The 12,535-nt window shown below is 38.9% G+C and overlaps 1 protein-coding gene across 1 annotated transcript; it reads left to right on the forward strand.

Annotated features, from left to right (window-relative positions):
* The first annotated feature begins 7,792 nt into the window (after nucleotides 1–7,792).
* Nucleotides 7,793–12,054, forward strand: LOC145093289 (SMAD/FHA domain-containing protein). Its single transcript, XM_079031382.1, has 12 exons — nucleotides 7,793–8,278; nucleotides 8,613–8,698; nucleotides 8,852–8,931; nucleotides 9,053–9,108; nucleotides 9,214–9,262; nucleotides 9,362–9,508; nucleotides 9,591–9,686; nucleotides 9,785–9,898; nucleotides 9,964–10,094; nucleotides 10,170–10,411; nucleotides 10,987–11,733; nucleotides 11,824–12,054. The coding sequence occupies exons 1-12, from the start codon at nucleotides 7,869–7,871 to the stop codon at nucleotides 11,871–11,873; spliced, it is 2,208 nt and encodes a 735-aa protein (XP_078887508.1). The 5' UTR covers nucleotides 7,793–7,868; the 3' UTR covers nucleotides 11,874–12,054.
* The last annotated feature ends 481 nt before the right edge of the window (nucleotides 12,055–12,535 follow it).

Consider the following 12,535-nt stretch of genomic DNA (forward strand, 5'->3'; position numbering starts at 1 on the left):
GAGATCGATGAGTATTTGAGGGTGCTTAGCTGCTTGGGTTTCAGCAGTGGTTCTGTCAGTCAAGAGTATAGGCTGGTACGAGTAAGTAGCAGGCATGCGGGGCGGGATACAGACCTAGGGCATTCGATTGTGGAGGGCCTGGGAGAAGGCCGGGATCGAGCATGTGCGATTGAGACAGAGTTCGGAACCCTTAGGGCTAGAACAGTATGCATGGGAGGATTTCCGGGAGAGATAGCTCGGAATGATGAATGCTAGTTGAGCGGTTCGGATAGACTGAAGGCCGGTAGGCGTACCAGTCAGGCTGAAGGCTCGGAGAATGGTCCAGCCAAACTGAAGGCACTGAGAGCGGTCCAAAATGGTTGAAGGTTATGAGAGTGGTCCAAATTGGCTGAAGGCCTGGTGAGGCGGTCCAGTCATGCTGAAGACTCTGCAGGTATTGCTAGTCCGGTTGAGGAGATGGATTGAGTATGTTGCGATGTGTTAGCATCAGGAGGTCTGGCCCCGGGTATTGATCTTGATTAGTGGAGATGGTGCATGGACTCGAGAGTCCTTGCGAGCAGATTCAGATCATGTGTGTTGCATGGATAGCGGTTATGCTATAAAGGGGTGGTGCAGCGTTGGGTGAGCACTGTGGCACTTGTTGTGGTGACAAGGCAACCAAGTGGATTTCCTTGGTAAGGAATGAGAGAGGAGTGTAACTCCGAGAGGGAGTGCAAGTTCACGGAAGTGAAAGCGGCAGAGCAGAGTTAGGATTAGAGCAATTCGAGTATGGTTATTGAGCAGTGTGTTTGCGGCAGTGGAATAGAAGCACATCCGGTTTAGGATGTCTGCTGAGGTCGCGGAGGGAATTCCGCAGGTGTAGAGCCAAGAGGCTCAGAAGGGATGCATGGAGAGAGTCTTGGGCTCTCAGTGCGATTCTGATCATGAATTGGGTATGTATTAGTGGTTCATCCTGGGGGATGTTTGAGGATATCATCAGTGTATCGGGTTTCCCAACCTGAGGGTGCTAGAGCTAGTTCAGCATGTGTATGTGATTGCAAGAGGAGAACTCGTGGGAGTTGCTCTGAGATTGAAGAATGGGTCTTTCCGTCAGCATGGAATGGATAGAGTGGGATTCGGATCGGGGATCCGATGGTTCATGGTTTTCTAGCTCATATGGGTCGAGTGATGGTTGCGATTTGGTGCAGTGATGCATCTTGGGTAATTCTCGATTGTTGAGTGTGATTATCAGAGGGTACAGCCGGTGCCCGGTTTGAGGCGGTGGTCAGAAAGAGGAAATGAGTTCGAGTTTCGATGGTTATGCCTTGAGGAACCTGGTCCGGTTAGGGACAGGTGACGCGTCGTGGGAGTATTTTGGAGTTGAGTTGCCGTAGGCTTCGAGGACGAAGCCTAAATTAAGTGGGGGAGAATTGTAAAATCCCGAAATATCAAGAGTAGAGTGAAGGGCTAAAAGAGTAAATTGGGAAAGAGCGACTCGGCGAGTCCATGGGTGGACTCGGCGAGTAGAGTCGCGACTTGGTCGCGTGTTAAGTAGCCGACTCGGCGAGTCAGTAAGATGGACTCGGCGAGTAGGCGCTAAGTGGAGAAAACCCTAATTCTCGGGGTTGAGCCCTATATAAAGAACATAACATCCATTCCCCCAACCTCTTTACTCATCCTCAAGTCCAGAAACCCTAAACTTCGTATGTGAGTGGATCAAGTTGCATTTGGGAGCTTGGAGAAGCATTTGTTGAGGAAATCTTGAAGGGTAGGAGGCTTGGAGCAAGGGGCTTTGCTTGGATTCGAGTTCCATTGCAGTTGGGGTGTTCTTTTGAGGTAATATCTCGTCCTTGGGCTGTTACTCTTTGGATTCATCATTTTGGGGTTTGTGGGGAGCTTATTTGGTATGTTTTGGAGTTTGGAAGTTAGATCTGAGGTTGCTACCTCAGATCTGGAGTGGTGATGGTCCAAATGTGCATAAAGTCCCTGTTTGTGAGTGGTTGGTGAAGCTATCATGTCCCAAACCCTAGCCCTAAAGTGTATAAGGCCTAGATCTCTTTGGATTCACGTAAAGTTTGCCACTTTACGTGATGGATGGGTTGTAGGAGGCTAGATCTATGTTGTGGATCAATTGCATGGCCTGGAATGCTTATGTATGGATTCAGACCGGTGGTACTCGGCGAGTCACATGGGTGAACTCGACGAGTTGCTTGAAGATGAGCTGGAACTCAACGAGTTGGAAGAACAACTCGGCGAGTTGGATGAAGATGGCCTGGAACTCGGCGAGTTGTATGAACAACTCGGCGAGTAGGTTGAAGATAGCCTTAGACTCGGCGAGTCTATTCTTGGACTCGGCGAGTCTTGTCGAAGAGTCCCAATATTTTCTGGTTGAGTCGAGAATCGGCGAGTCAAGGGATGACTCGGTAAGTTGTAAGCGAGTGGACTCAGAGTTGTTGGACTCAGCGAGTCTCGGGGTGACTCGGCGAGTTAGGTCGCGGATTGAGGGAAGTTCTGAGCTTGGGTACTCGGCGAGTCATCGGGTTGACTCGGCGAGTAGAGTCAGTCAGGGGTTGACTTTGACCTTGTCTTTGACCAAGGGTTGACCAGTGGTTTCCAGGGGCATTTTGGTAATTGTTGGTTATTGTTTTGAGTTTAGTGCTTTGTTGTTGTTCAGTGGAGGAGTTCGTGTTAGTGGTCGGAGCAGCTTGGGTTATCTGTTCAGTCGGCAGTATCGAGGTGAGTTATCCTCACTATATCAACAGGGTCTAAGGCACCAAGGCCGGCCCTTATCGGATTGAGATCCGGGTAGTTGTTGTTATGTTACTGCTTTGATATGTTTGCATCCTGAGAGCTAGGATGGTATATGTTAGAGACCTGATTGAGATCGGTATTTTGAGAGATAGGGAGATGCTATGCTAGTGACCTGTTAGGTCGGTATCCTGGTTAGGATGATGATATGTTATGTGATCTGTTTGATCTGCTTGTTGACTGTGAATTCCTATATGATTGTATGTATATGTGCACATGGTTGTTTGGACTGGAGTTGGGTTGAGGCGGGTCCTGCTTTGTGCTGTAGGCCAAGATACCCAGGGCGGACCGGTTGTCCCGAAGGCCCAGCGAGCGGTCCGGATAGGCTGTAGGCCCCAAGAGGGCGGACCAGACGTGCCGAGGCTCGGAGAGTGGACCAGGCCGACTAAAGGTCTGATGCGGGCGGACCAGTCATACTGTAGACTCAGAGAGTGGACCAGGTGGATTGAAGGCCCGGTGCGGGCGGACCAATCACACTATAGACTCGAGGTTTATGGCTAGACTCAGAGGGTGGACCAGGTGGACTGTAGGCCGGTGCGGCGGACCAGTCACACAATAGACCCGAAGTGCATGGCTGTTCTGTGATCAGATATGTTGTGGCATGTTATGCGTGTATGGTATAAGTGGTTGGTATTTTGGGGATATCTCACTAAGCTTTCGGGCTTACAGTTGTGGTTTTATGTTTTTCAGGTTCTTCAGGAGACCATGGCAAGGCGAAGGCGTGATCGTACCGCTCCTCATGATTTTGTAGTAATGTGATTCTGGGAATATGCTAAATGTTTTGTATTGAAAACCTTTTAGTAATGATTTAATGGAATCGAGTTGTTTTTGAAAAATTTAAAATTGGTTGTATTTTTCGGTCATTACACAATCTTTGGTGTTTCTTTGTTGTTTTCTTGTCCCAATTACACCTATATACAAGCCTAAGGTAGTAACATAAGACGGGGGAAAGGCTAGGCATCGTTTCGGGAGTTTACCGCCCAAGAACACCTTGGGGAGTAAACTCCTAAATCTAGTTGTTAAGCTATGTAATCTATGTTATGAACACATTATAAGCTATATAACACTACTAGAGAGAGGTACTCACGATTTGGGATAAAAACCCGAAGATCCGTGAGAGAGAAAATGGCTTTTCTCTAGTTGTAAATGTAAATAATGAATGAAATTGTTTCAGAATTCTATTTATAGTCCTGAGATTTTTGGCAGAAAATATTTTATTTCCGAAATGTTCTCTAATATAATAGAGTGTTGGAATAACTGTGTTTCACAAAACCCTAGTGCATCCACTCTCCTGATATCTCCTTAAGTGTTAAACCCTGAATTACTCAAACTTACACGAAAAAGCCTGAAAATTTACTGTGACTGTTATAACTTCTATTGAAGTGATGTTTGTACAAAATGGAAATTTGGGTTGTCACAGTCTTTGGCTGTGCAATCATCACTAGAAATAATCTGCAAAAGATTGGCATCACAGGTAGTATAAAACCAAGATTTGATCCAAGAATCAATGGCCTCCAAATCTTCATCATCATCACCTTTTAGGAGGGATTTTCCAGTAATATGACCATGCACCTTAGCTCCTTTGCATATGTCTAAGAAAATACGCTTCCACAATTTGTATTTGGACCCATCAATCGATAGTTTAAAGCTAAACTGGTTGTAGACATTTGTTAGTGCAAAGACAAGTTGTGTAGCAGTAGGAGAGGTGGTGGAGCTCGATGTGGGTACAGTGGACATGGCAGGTAGAGGAAATCAAGAAAATAAATCTAACAAGAATAGTAAATAATAAACATAAAGCTAAACCAAAGGAAGAAAGAAGTTGAAATGTACCAGTAGTTTAACTCAATATAGATCAATAGAAGACGGGTAGTGAACCAGGAAGTGATTTGCAATTAATGAAGATTTCTTGGAAGGGGCTGTGATCGAGATGGCACAGAAGGCAGTAGGAAATCACAGGGGAGAAAAAAAACACACATGCAATGGCTTCAATCGAAAATGACATACGATGAAGAATTGGAGGCAGCGCCAGAAAAAAAAAGAACACGTCTGATGCTTGTGCTATCGATTCAGAGGGCAATCACATGATGGCTCGATACCATGTTGAATGATGTAAAAACCGTGTATTGAATACATATATGTAGAATACATATTACACAAAGGGACCCAATACTATGAGAAAATAAATAAAAAATAAATAACTAAACTAAATATTTAACACATTGCATTTGGTGGAAAGCAAAGTAGGTTGTACAAATAGGAATTTGGATTTCTTCCACCACCAAGTCTCATGGAAGGACTTGAGAGATTGTTTTGAGGCTTATTGGGTGACTCAAAACATGATTTAATCATAGTAACATATCCACTTGATTCATGGTGGAAGTTAACATAAGTTTTAGAAGTCAACAAGAGAAATTGTAGCTACAAAACTTTGATCAAAACACGAACTTGAACAATGAAATTGTTGAAGGTGTTCATAAGAAATTTTGACAACAATTGAGCCATCATAAACACCCAACACAAGTGAAATTTCACCATATGAACCTTCAAAGGTTCCTAAGAAGAAGAAGATGAGATTATGATCATCAGTTAGGAAGAGAATTGACAACCATAATCTTCAATTGACAAGGAATTCGACATATAAGCACAACAAAAGAGATTAGAAGATGATTTTTTTACCAATTCTTGGCCAAAATCGCAGCCCCTCCTCCCTCTCGGTTCGTTGCAACCCCAAACCCACAAGACTCGACTTTTTTTTCCCTTGTTGATGCGTCACTCGTCTTCACACCCAAGGGAATGGCCAATCATTTTTTTCTTTTGTAGTTACGTGATGTTGGACGGACACAAGGAGAAGGATAGATCCTTATCCTTAGGGGTTACTTCAATTTTCATAGTTAGTCCCTAAAGAATCTTAAAAAGATTTCCAACAAACCTAACCCTACTTAGTTAACAATTAAAGTTTCCTTTTATGATACCTTGGTCCATCCATTCAAATTTAGCCCTTTAAGTGAATTATTTTTACCCTAATAGTTCCATAAATCACTTTCATTAAATTACACACCTTTTAATTTTGATCAATTCTTTTAGATATTAAATAATACTACTTTTAGTTAATTAATTCCATTTTAACCTCATAGAGCTAAAATATTTTGCATAAATAGTCCTTCGAGTAACGGAAAAACTAACGTCGTTTACGGTATTATTTTTGGGTCGTTACACTAAGCTCATAACTAAATTGGTATATTCTTGTAATTAGAAACAAAATCCTTTTTTGGTTTTCCCTCATAACTATAACTTGATTAGAATGACATTTATAGAGAGAGATAATTTATTAGATTATTATATGATTAATAAACTAATTGGAAATTATGAAGAAACGATTTGTTAATATATTAATTGGAAATAAATAGTTGATTTGTTAATTTATTATATGATTAATAAATTAATATGAGATCAGATGTTAAAATAATTGATTTGTTAATTTTTATGGTTAATAAATTAATATGACATCAATTAGAATCGATTAATTATTAATCTGGAATTAATTTGGGATTAATTGGAATTAATTAAAGGTGCAAGGGATAAATTATAATTGTTCAATACTCTTTCCAAGGAGCATATGAACAAAATTTTATACCTTTCCTACTCTCTCCTCAATGTATTCTAGTTCTAGGGTTTGGATGTGAACCATTAGATGCATCATTCTTTTGGGGCTAGCTTTCAAAGCTCTTTAAATGAAGGGTTGAAGTGATTTGTTTGCTACAACAAATCAAAAGTATGTAAACCCTTAACCTTGATTTCTTAATTTCGATATTGCTAGGATTCATTTAATTTTGTTATTCAAAGTATGTTGTCTTCAAAGTGAAAGACATAAATCCATTTAGGTTGCATGTGCATTTTTCTTAATTGTTAAGTGATTTTCCGTATTGAGCATTTTGTTGTAACCTAATAAACCCATCAATGTATCCCTGCTTCTAAACCCTTGGGTTTAATCTAGTAATAGGTAAATGATCAAATGCCATTTTGTTCTAGATATTTGTATGAACGTGAGACATGGAATTCTTATAAGCTCTTATGTTTAAGATTATATTTCTCAATATAGATTCGTAGGTGCCCTAAAAGATAGATTGCATGATTGAATGATTATCAATTTAGTCTGAGTATAATATACATTTACTGTCAACACACAATCATTGATGGGCCTAGAGATATCATTTCTCTTGGTGCAGAAGCAACAAATCAACTTCTACACATACCCTTACCCCTTCGTTATTACATACCCTTACATCCAACCCATTTGAGAATAAAACCAAAAAACATTCATAAACCATAATTTTTATTTTGATGCAAGAAAGACATGTGAGAAAACCCAACATAAAACTAAAACCCACTTCATCCTTGCAAGTGTTTCTTCAACTTTGTTCCTCGCTTGAAGTAAACAAAGGACGACTTTTAGAACCCTATGCCACATGGGTGGGACAAACAAACCAATAAACTCACACTTTGAACCATTATGTCGACAACACCTAAATCTTTAATCATTATTCAAGTCAGTCTAGGATGCAATCTCTCTTGTTGGGTTCCCACAAGAGCAAATCATGATTTGGAACTTAAGGTTTTCACGTTTGAGGACTGAAAAAGAAGAAAATGAAAAAAGAAGGAGAGAGATGAAATATACAATTTAATGTTTATAAACTAATATATTCAAGTGAACACTGATATAAAAAGGCCTAAATGAAAAGACAATTTTGACTTTGCATGGAAGCACGTATAAGTAACTAGCAAACATAAATTAACAAGGGGATAGGAAAGGATTTAGTGATGATGACACAATGTTTCAAACTATCAAGGACCAACTATGTTCAAAATTATTCATAAGGACTTGAGGTGGTATTTTTTTACCAACTATAAGGACCATTTGTGTAATTTTCTCTTTTCTCATTAAAGAAAAAGGATATAACTTAAAGTACAACCGTTAATGCACAAGATACCATGCTTTGATGCAAATCTAACAGAAACAGAGGCCTAAAGCTATTTAAACGACGTTGGTCATCGCCACCTCCTCCGCTGCCCGAAACCCGAAAATGACGACCGACATGGGTCCTCCGCCTCCCCGTAACCCTACACCCACCACCAACTCCGATCAACCTCCATCGAAAGAGAAACCTACCAAAACAGTAGACGATGTGAAGAAGACTCCTATGGGCCCTCCGCCTTCAATTCAACCTATTCCCCCAAATATCGAACCAGAGGAATCCGTACAACCTACAGAACCACCGCTTCCTGAGGATGATGCCGCCTCTGCGCCTGCCAATTCCGCGACAGGTGAAGAGGATAATTTACCAGAGACTAAGAAGAAAGAGCAGAAACCATCAAGCAATGTCGGTGGTGGAGTAGCGGTTCCTTATACCATTCCTCCATGGAGTGAACCTCCCTGCCACAATTTCTTCCTTGAAGTTCTTAAAGATGGCTCTATAATTGATCAGTTTGATGTGTAAGTATCCTAGATGGCTCTATCATTGGATCAATTCGAAGCGTAAGCTGTTCACAACGTTTTGAATTAACAACTTGTAGTCACTTTCAGCATAATAAACCTAATCGCAATAGCTTGCAAGCCAGTTCATATTGAGAAACTATAACTTTACTGAGAATGTCACAGCTGTTGTTCTATCTCCTTTTTATGGCTTAATCAGTGTAACAGTGGCTTCGCATTATGGATCAGATTCATTCTCAAGATCCTGTGTGCGAACGTGTTATAGTTGCATTCAAATCCTTGCTCTGTGTTTGATTTTGATTTTGCTGAGTTACATTTTTTTGTTATTGACTAGGTATGAGAAGGGAGCTTACATGTTCGGGAGAGTAGATCTTTGTGATTTTATCCTTGAGCATCCAACCATATCTCGATTTCATGCTGGTAAGCATCAGCGTTTATCCTCCCTGATACAACAGATCCATTCTCCCTGCACCCTGTTGCTCTTATATTTGTTCTTTTCAATCCTCAATTAAGAAATCAAATCGTTATGATCTTGATAATATCAACTTAATCACATACTTTCTTCTATGCTAGTTCTCCAGTTCAACAAATCTGGTGGTGCTTTCATCTATGATCTTAGTAGTACACATGGAACTTTCATAAACAAGAACCAGGTACTTAAACTTCCATTTCAAGTTTTCAACTTCATATATCAATACAACTAACTATTGTAGATTGTATGATGTGCATTTTAATCTTTATACGTTAATATTGTTATCCCTTTTCACTAATCAGGTGAAGCAAAAGGTTTATGTGGAGCTCCATGTTGGTGATGTTCTTCGATTTGGCCAGTAAGCTCTTGCATTTTTATGCTATTCCTTTATCATTTTATGTCACTTATTTGGATTCATTAATCATTACATATTCTTACTTTTTTTCTTCTTCTTTGTATACAGTTCAACTCGATTGTACATATTTCAAGGACCAACTGACTTAATGCCTCCAGTAAGACCCTTCAACTATCTCATTCACTTGAAGCATATTTTCATTTCATTGCATTCTTCTTATAGAAATTCATTAAATGTTTCTTGTTTATTTTAAAAGGAAAAAGACTTACAAAGTGTTAAACATCTTAAAATTCGACAAGAGAAACGTGACATGGAAGCTTCACTTCTAAGAGCAAAAAGAGAAGCAGCACTTGCAGATGGTATTTCATGGGGCATGGATGAAGATGCAATTGAAGAAAACGAGGTTGTTATTATTTTGAACTAAAAACAGATGTGGATTTGTCTCAAAAATATCATTATAACTAAAAATGGAAACTGTATTTAAGGATGATCTTGAAGAAATAACATGGCAAACATTCAAGGGACAACTTACAGAGAAACAAGAGAAAACCCGTGAGAAAGTTTTGAAGAGGCTTGAAAAGGCAAGTATAATCCTTTTTTTTTTTTCTTTCACTAACATTGTAAATTACCAAAACTACCCTTTTCTTTTCTTTAACTAAACTTCATGAATGGAATTCAGATTGCTAATATGAAAAAAGAAATAGATGCAATACGTGCAAAGGACATTGCACAAGGTGGTTTAACACAAGGGCAACAAACTCAAATTGCTCGTAATGAACAGAGAATGTCTCAGGTATGATGGATTAATAATTTAATATTATATATTAATATTATTAATTTTTTAATGAAATTGCTTAGGTGGCAGAAGAGCTTGAAAATTTGGAGGAAACTCTGAATGAAAGTATCCGTGAAAGTATGGGTGCACGTGTTGGTAGGGTGCATGGTAAGAAAAAAGGAGCACCTGAAGATGATGAAGATGAATACATGAGGTATTTATATTTTATTATTTTTTTTTTCCATTTTTACCCCTGAGTTGATTGAATGAGAATAACATGATATGGCAGTGATGAAGATGACTTCTATGATCGAACAAGAAAGAAGCCATCAAAACAAAAAGGTGCAGAAGGTCAAGCAATTGAAACAGCAGATTCTCTTTTAGACAAAAAAGATGCAATCGATAAACAAATTGAAGAAAAGAAAAAATCGATTCTTGATGAGAAAAATAGATTGATTCTTGAGAATGATGAGGTGGCAGAAACTGGTGATGAGCTGGATGCGTTCATGTCTGGACTCTCCTCTCAATTAGGTTTGTAGAGTTCTTTTGTTGGCTTTGAATCTTTGATTTGGAAAAAACGGTGTTTGACATTTATTGGACTAAGACTCAGACTGATGTCAGCTTTTTTGTCCCACCTAAAAAGGTGGGACAGGCACTGACAAGACAAGACTGTGTTTGACATGCGTAGGACTGGTACTGACTCTGTTACTGATATCAGTGCAACAAAATTCAATTTATAACAATCATGGGACGGGAATATCGGCTTTGATCTTACTTTTGTGAAAAAAGACGTTAATGCCCTCATCCTCATCATTGAACATAGGCCTACGATCTTATGTTTCTGGAAAAAGACGTTAATGCCCTTATCCTCATCATTGAAAATAGGCCTAGAAAGCTTGTCCTGTCCTATCATGTAGGGTATTTTAGTAATTTCAATTTTTTAAAAAATTTGGGACATGAACTTCGCCTACGATCTTATGTTTCTGGAAAAAGACATTAATGCCCCTATCCTCATCATTGAAAATAGGCGTAGAAAGCTTGTCCAGTCCCATCATGACAAGGGCATTTTAGTAATTTAACTAATTTTCTTTTGTCTTATTGTATAGTCCATGACAAAACAAACTCACTCCAGAAAGAACTCGACACATTACAATCAGAACTAGAACGAATTGTATACCTGTTAAAAATAGCGGACCCCACGGGGGAAGCTTCTAGAAGAAGACAATCTGTTGGACATGAAGAAGAAAAACAAAACATTTCAAAACCACAAGTTGCAACGAAAGTAGAAGTAAAAACACAAAAACAAAATTCATCTTCTGCTGATGTCACCACAAAACCAAAACAAGAAACCGCTGATGTCACCACAAAAGATCCTTCACAAGTCAAAGAAGAAGTCAAAGCTAGTGTATATACTGTTCATAAGCCACAATGGCTCGGGGCTGTAGAGAAAAAAGAAACGAAAAAGGTCGCTGACGTGGCGGTTGTGGTGGAATCGGAATCGGATGATTTTGTTGACTATAAAGACAGAAAGGAGGTGTTGGGGCAGAAAGAAGAGGACACGGGACTTGAAAACGCAGCCCCTGGTTTGATTATACGAAAGAGGAAACAAGTTGCGGTTGAAAAGGCGGAATGTGATTCCAATTCCGATTCCAATTCCAATTCCGGTTCCGGAGTAGACATTGCGGCGGAAGACGCTGTGGCGTTGTTGTTGAAGCACACGAGAGGGATTCAAGCAGCGGATGATGAACAAGAGGCGGTGAAGAAAAAGGGGAAAAAGAAAAAGGTGATTGGTCCTGAGAAGCCTTCGTTCTTGAATAGTGAAGGTGATTATGAATCTTGGGTGCCTCCAGAAGGTAAATAAATAAATAAATTCTTGTGAATAACTAATTTGGTTTAATTTAGTTTTAATTTGTGATGTTTGATGTTTGTGTTTGTGTCTTAAGGTCAATCGGGTGATGGGAGGACATCGTTGAATGATCGATTGGGATACTGATTATGAATGGTGATTTGTAACTTGTGGGGTCGGATAAAGGGTAAAAATGTCATTTTATATGTGAGATTAACGGATGAAGTTAGATAGAGAAGAAAAGTGTTGCAAAGTTATATTTAAGGGTGAAATTTTAAGTTAGAAACCCAATGCGTAATTTTCGTATAAGCATAGGGACTAAAGTGTAGTTTTTATGTCTTGTTTCTCATTATAAATCAAAGTTTATACTATAAAGTCTTGAAATAACAATGTGGTTTTAGTTTAAAAAAATATATTTGTCCCATGGTTTTTTTCTTCATCCACTTAAAAAGGTTATAGTTTTCCTTTTATGCCCTTTTGAAAATTATCCTTATCAAAATCTTCTTCATATAGATCCAGTAAATTTATTTCGACCTTTAAATTGATTTTTTCCTAGATTTTTATTTTACATATTTTGTTTGGAAACCTACTCCTTGATTTTGGGTTTCCCATCCTTCGATTTATATTATTTATTTTACTTTTATTCTTTTGTTTTATTTTTTTTATTTATATTTTTTTGTTTTATTCTAATTTGGTATTATTTGTATATTAATATAAAAATATCAGAATTAAAATAAATAGAAGGTAAAGTAAAAAGAAAACCAAAAAAGGATGTAATTGGCCGGTTGGGAAAACAAAATGGGTTTACA

This window comes from Lactuca serriola, chromosome 3 (genome assembly GCF_051521515.1).
Source record: "Lactuca serriola cultivar US96UC23 chromosome 3, Lser_US96UC23_V15, whole genome shotgun sequence".
NCBI lineage: Eukaryota > Viridiplantae > Streptophyta > Magnoliopsida > Asterales > Asteraceae > Lactuca > Lactuca serriola.

What these genes read in the sequence shown, in the direction of transcription:
- LOC145093289 (XM_079031382.1), top strand. Translation starts at nt 7,869, where the DNA reads ATGACGACCGACATGGGTCCTCCGCCTCCCCGTAACCCTACACCCACC. An exon ending in CTTTCATAAACAAGAACCAG is followed by an intron (nt 8,932 to 9,052) that starts GTACTTAAACTT and finishes TTCACTAATCAG; the next exon opens with GTGAAGCAAAAGGTTTATGT. An exon ending in GATGAAGATGAATACATGAG is followed by an intron (nt 10,095 to 10,169) that starts GTATTTATATTT and finishes ATGATATGGCAG; the next exon opens with TGATGAAGATGACTTCTATG.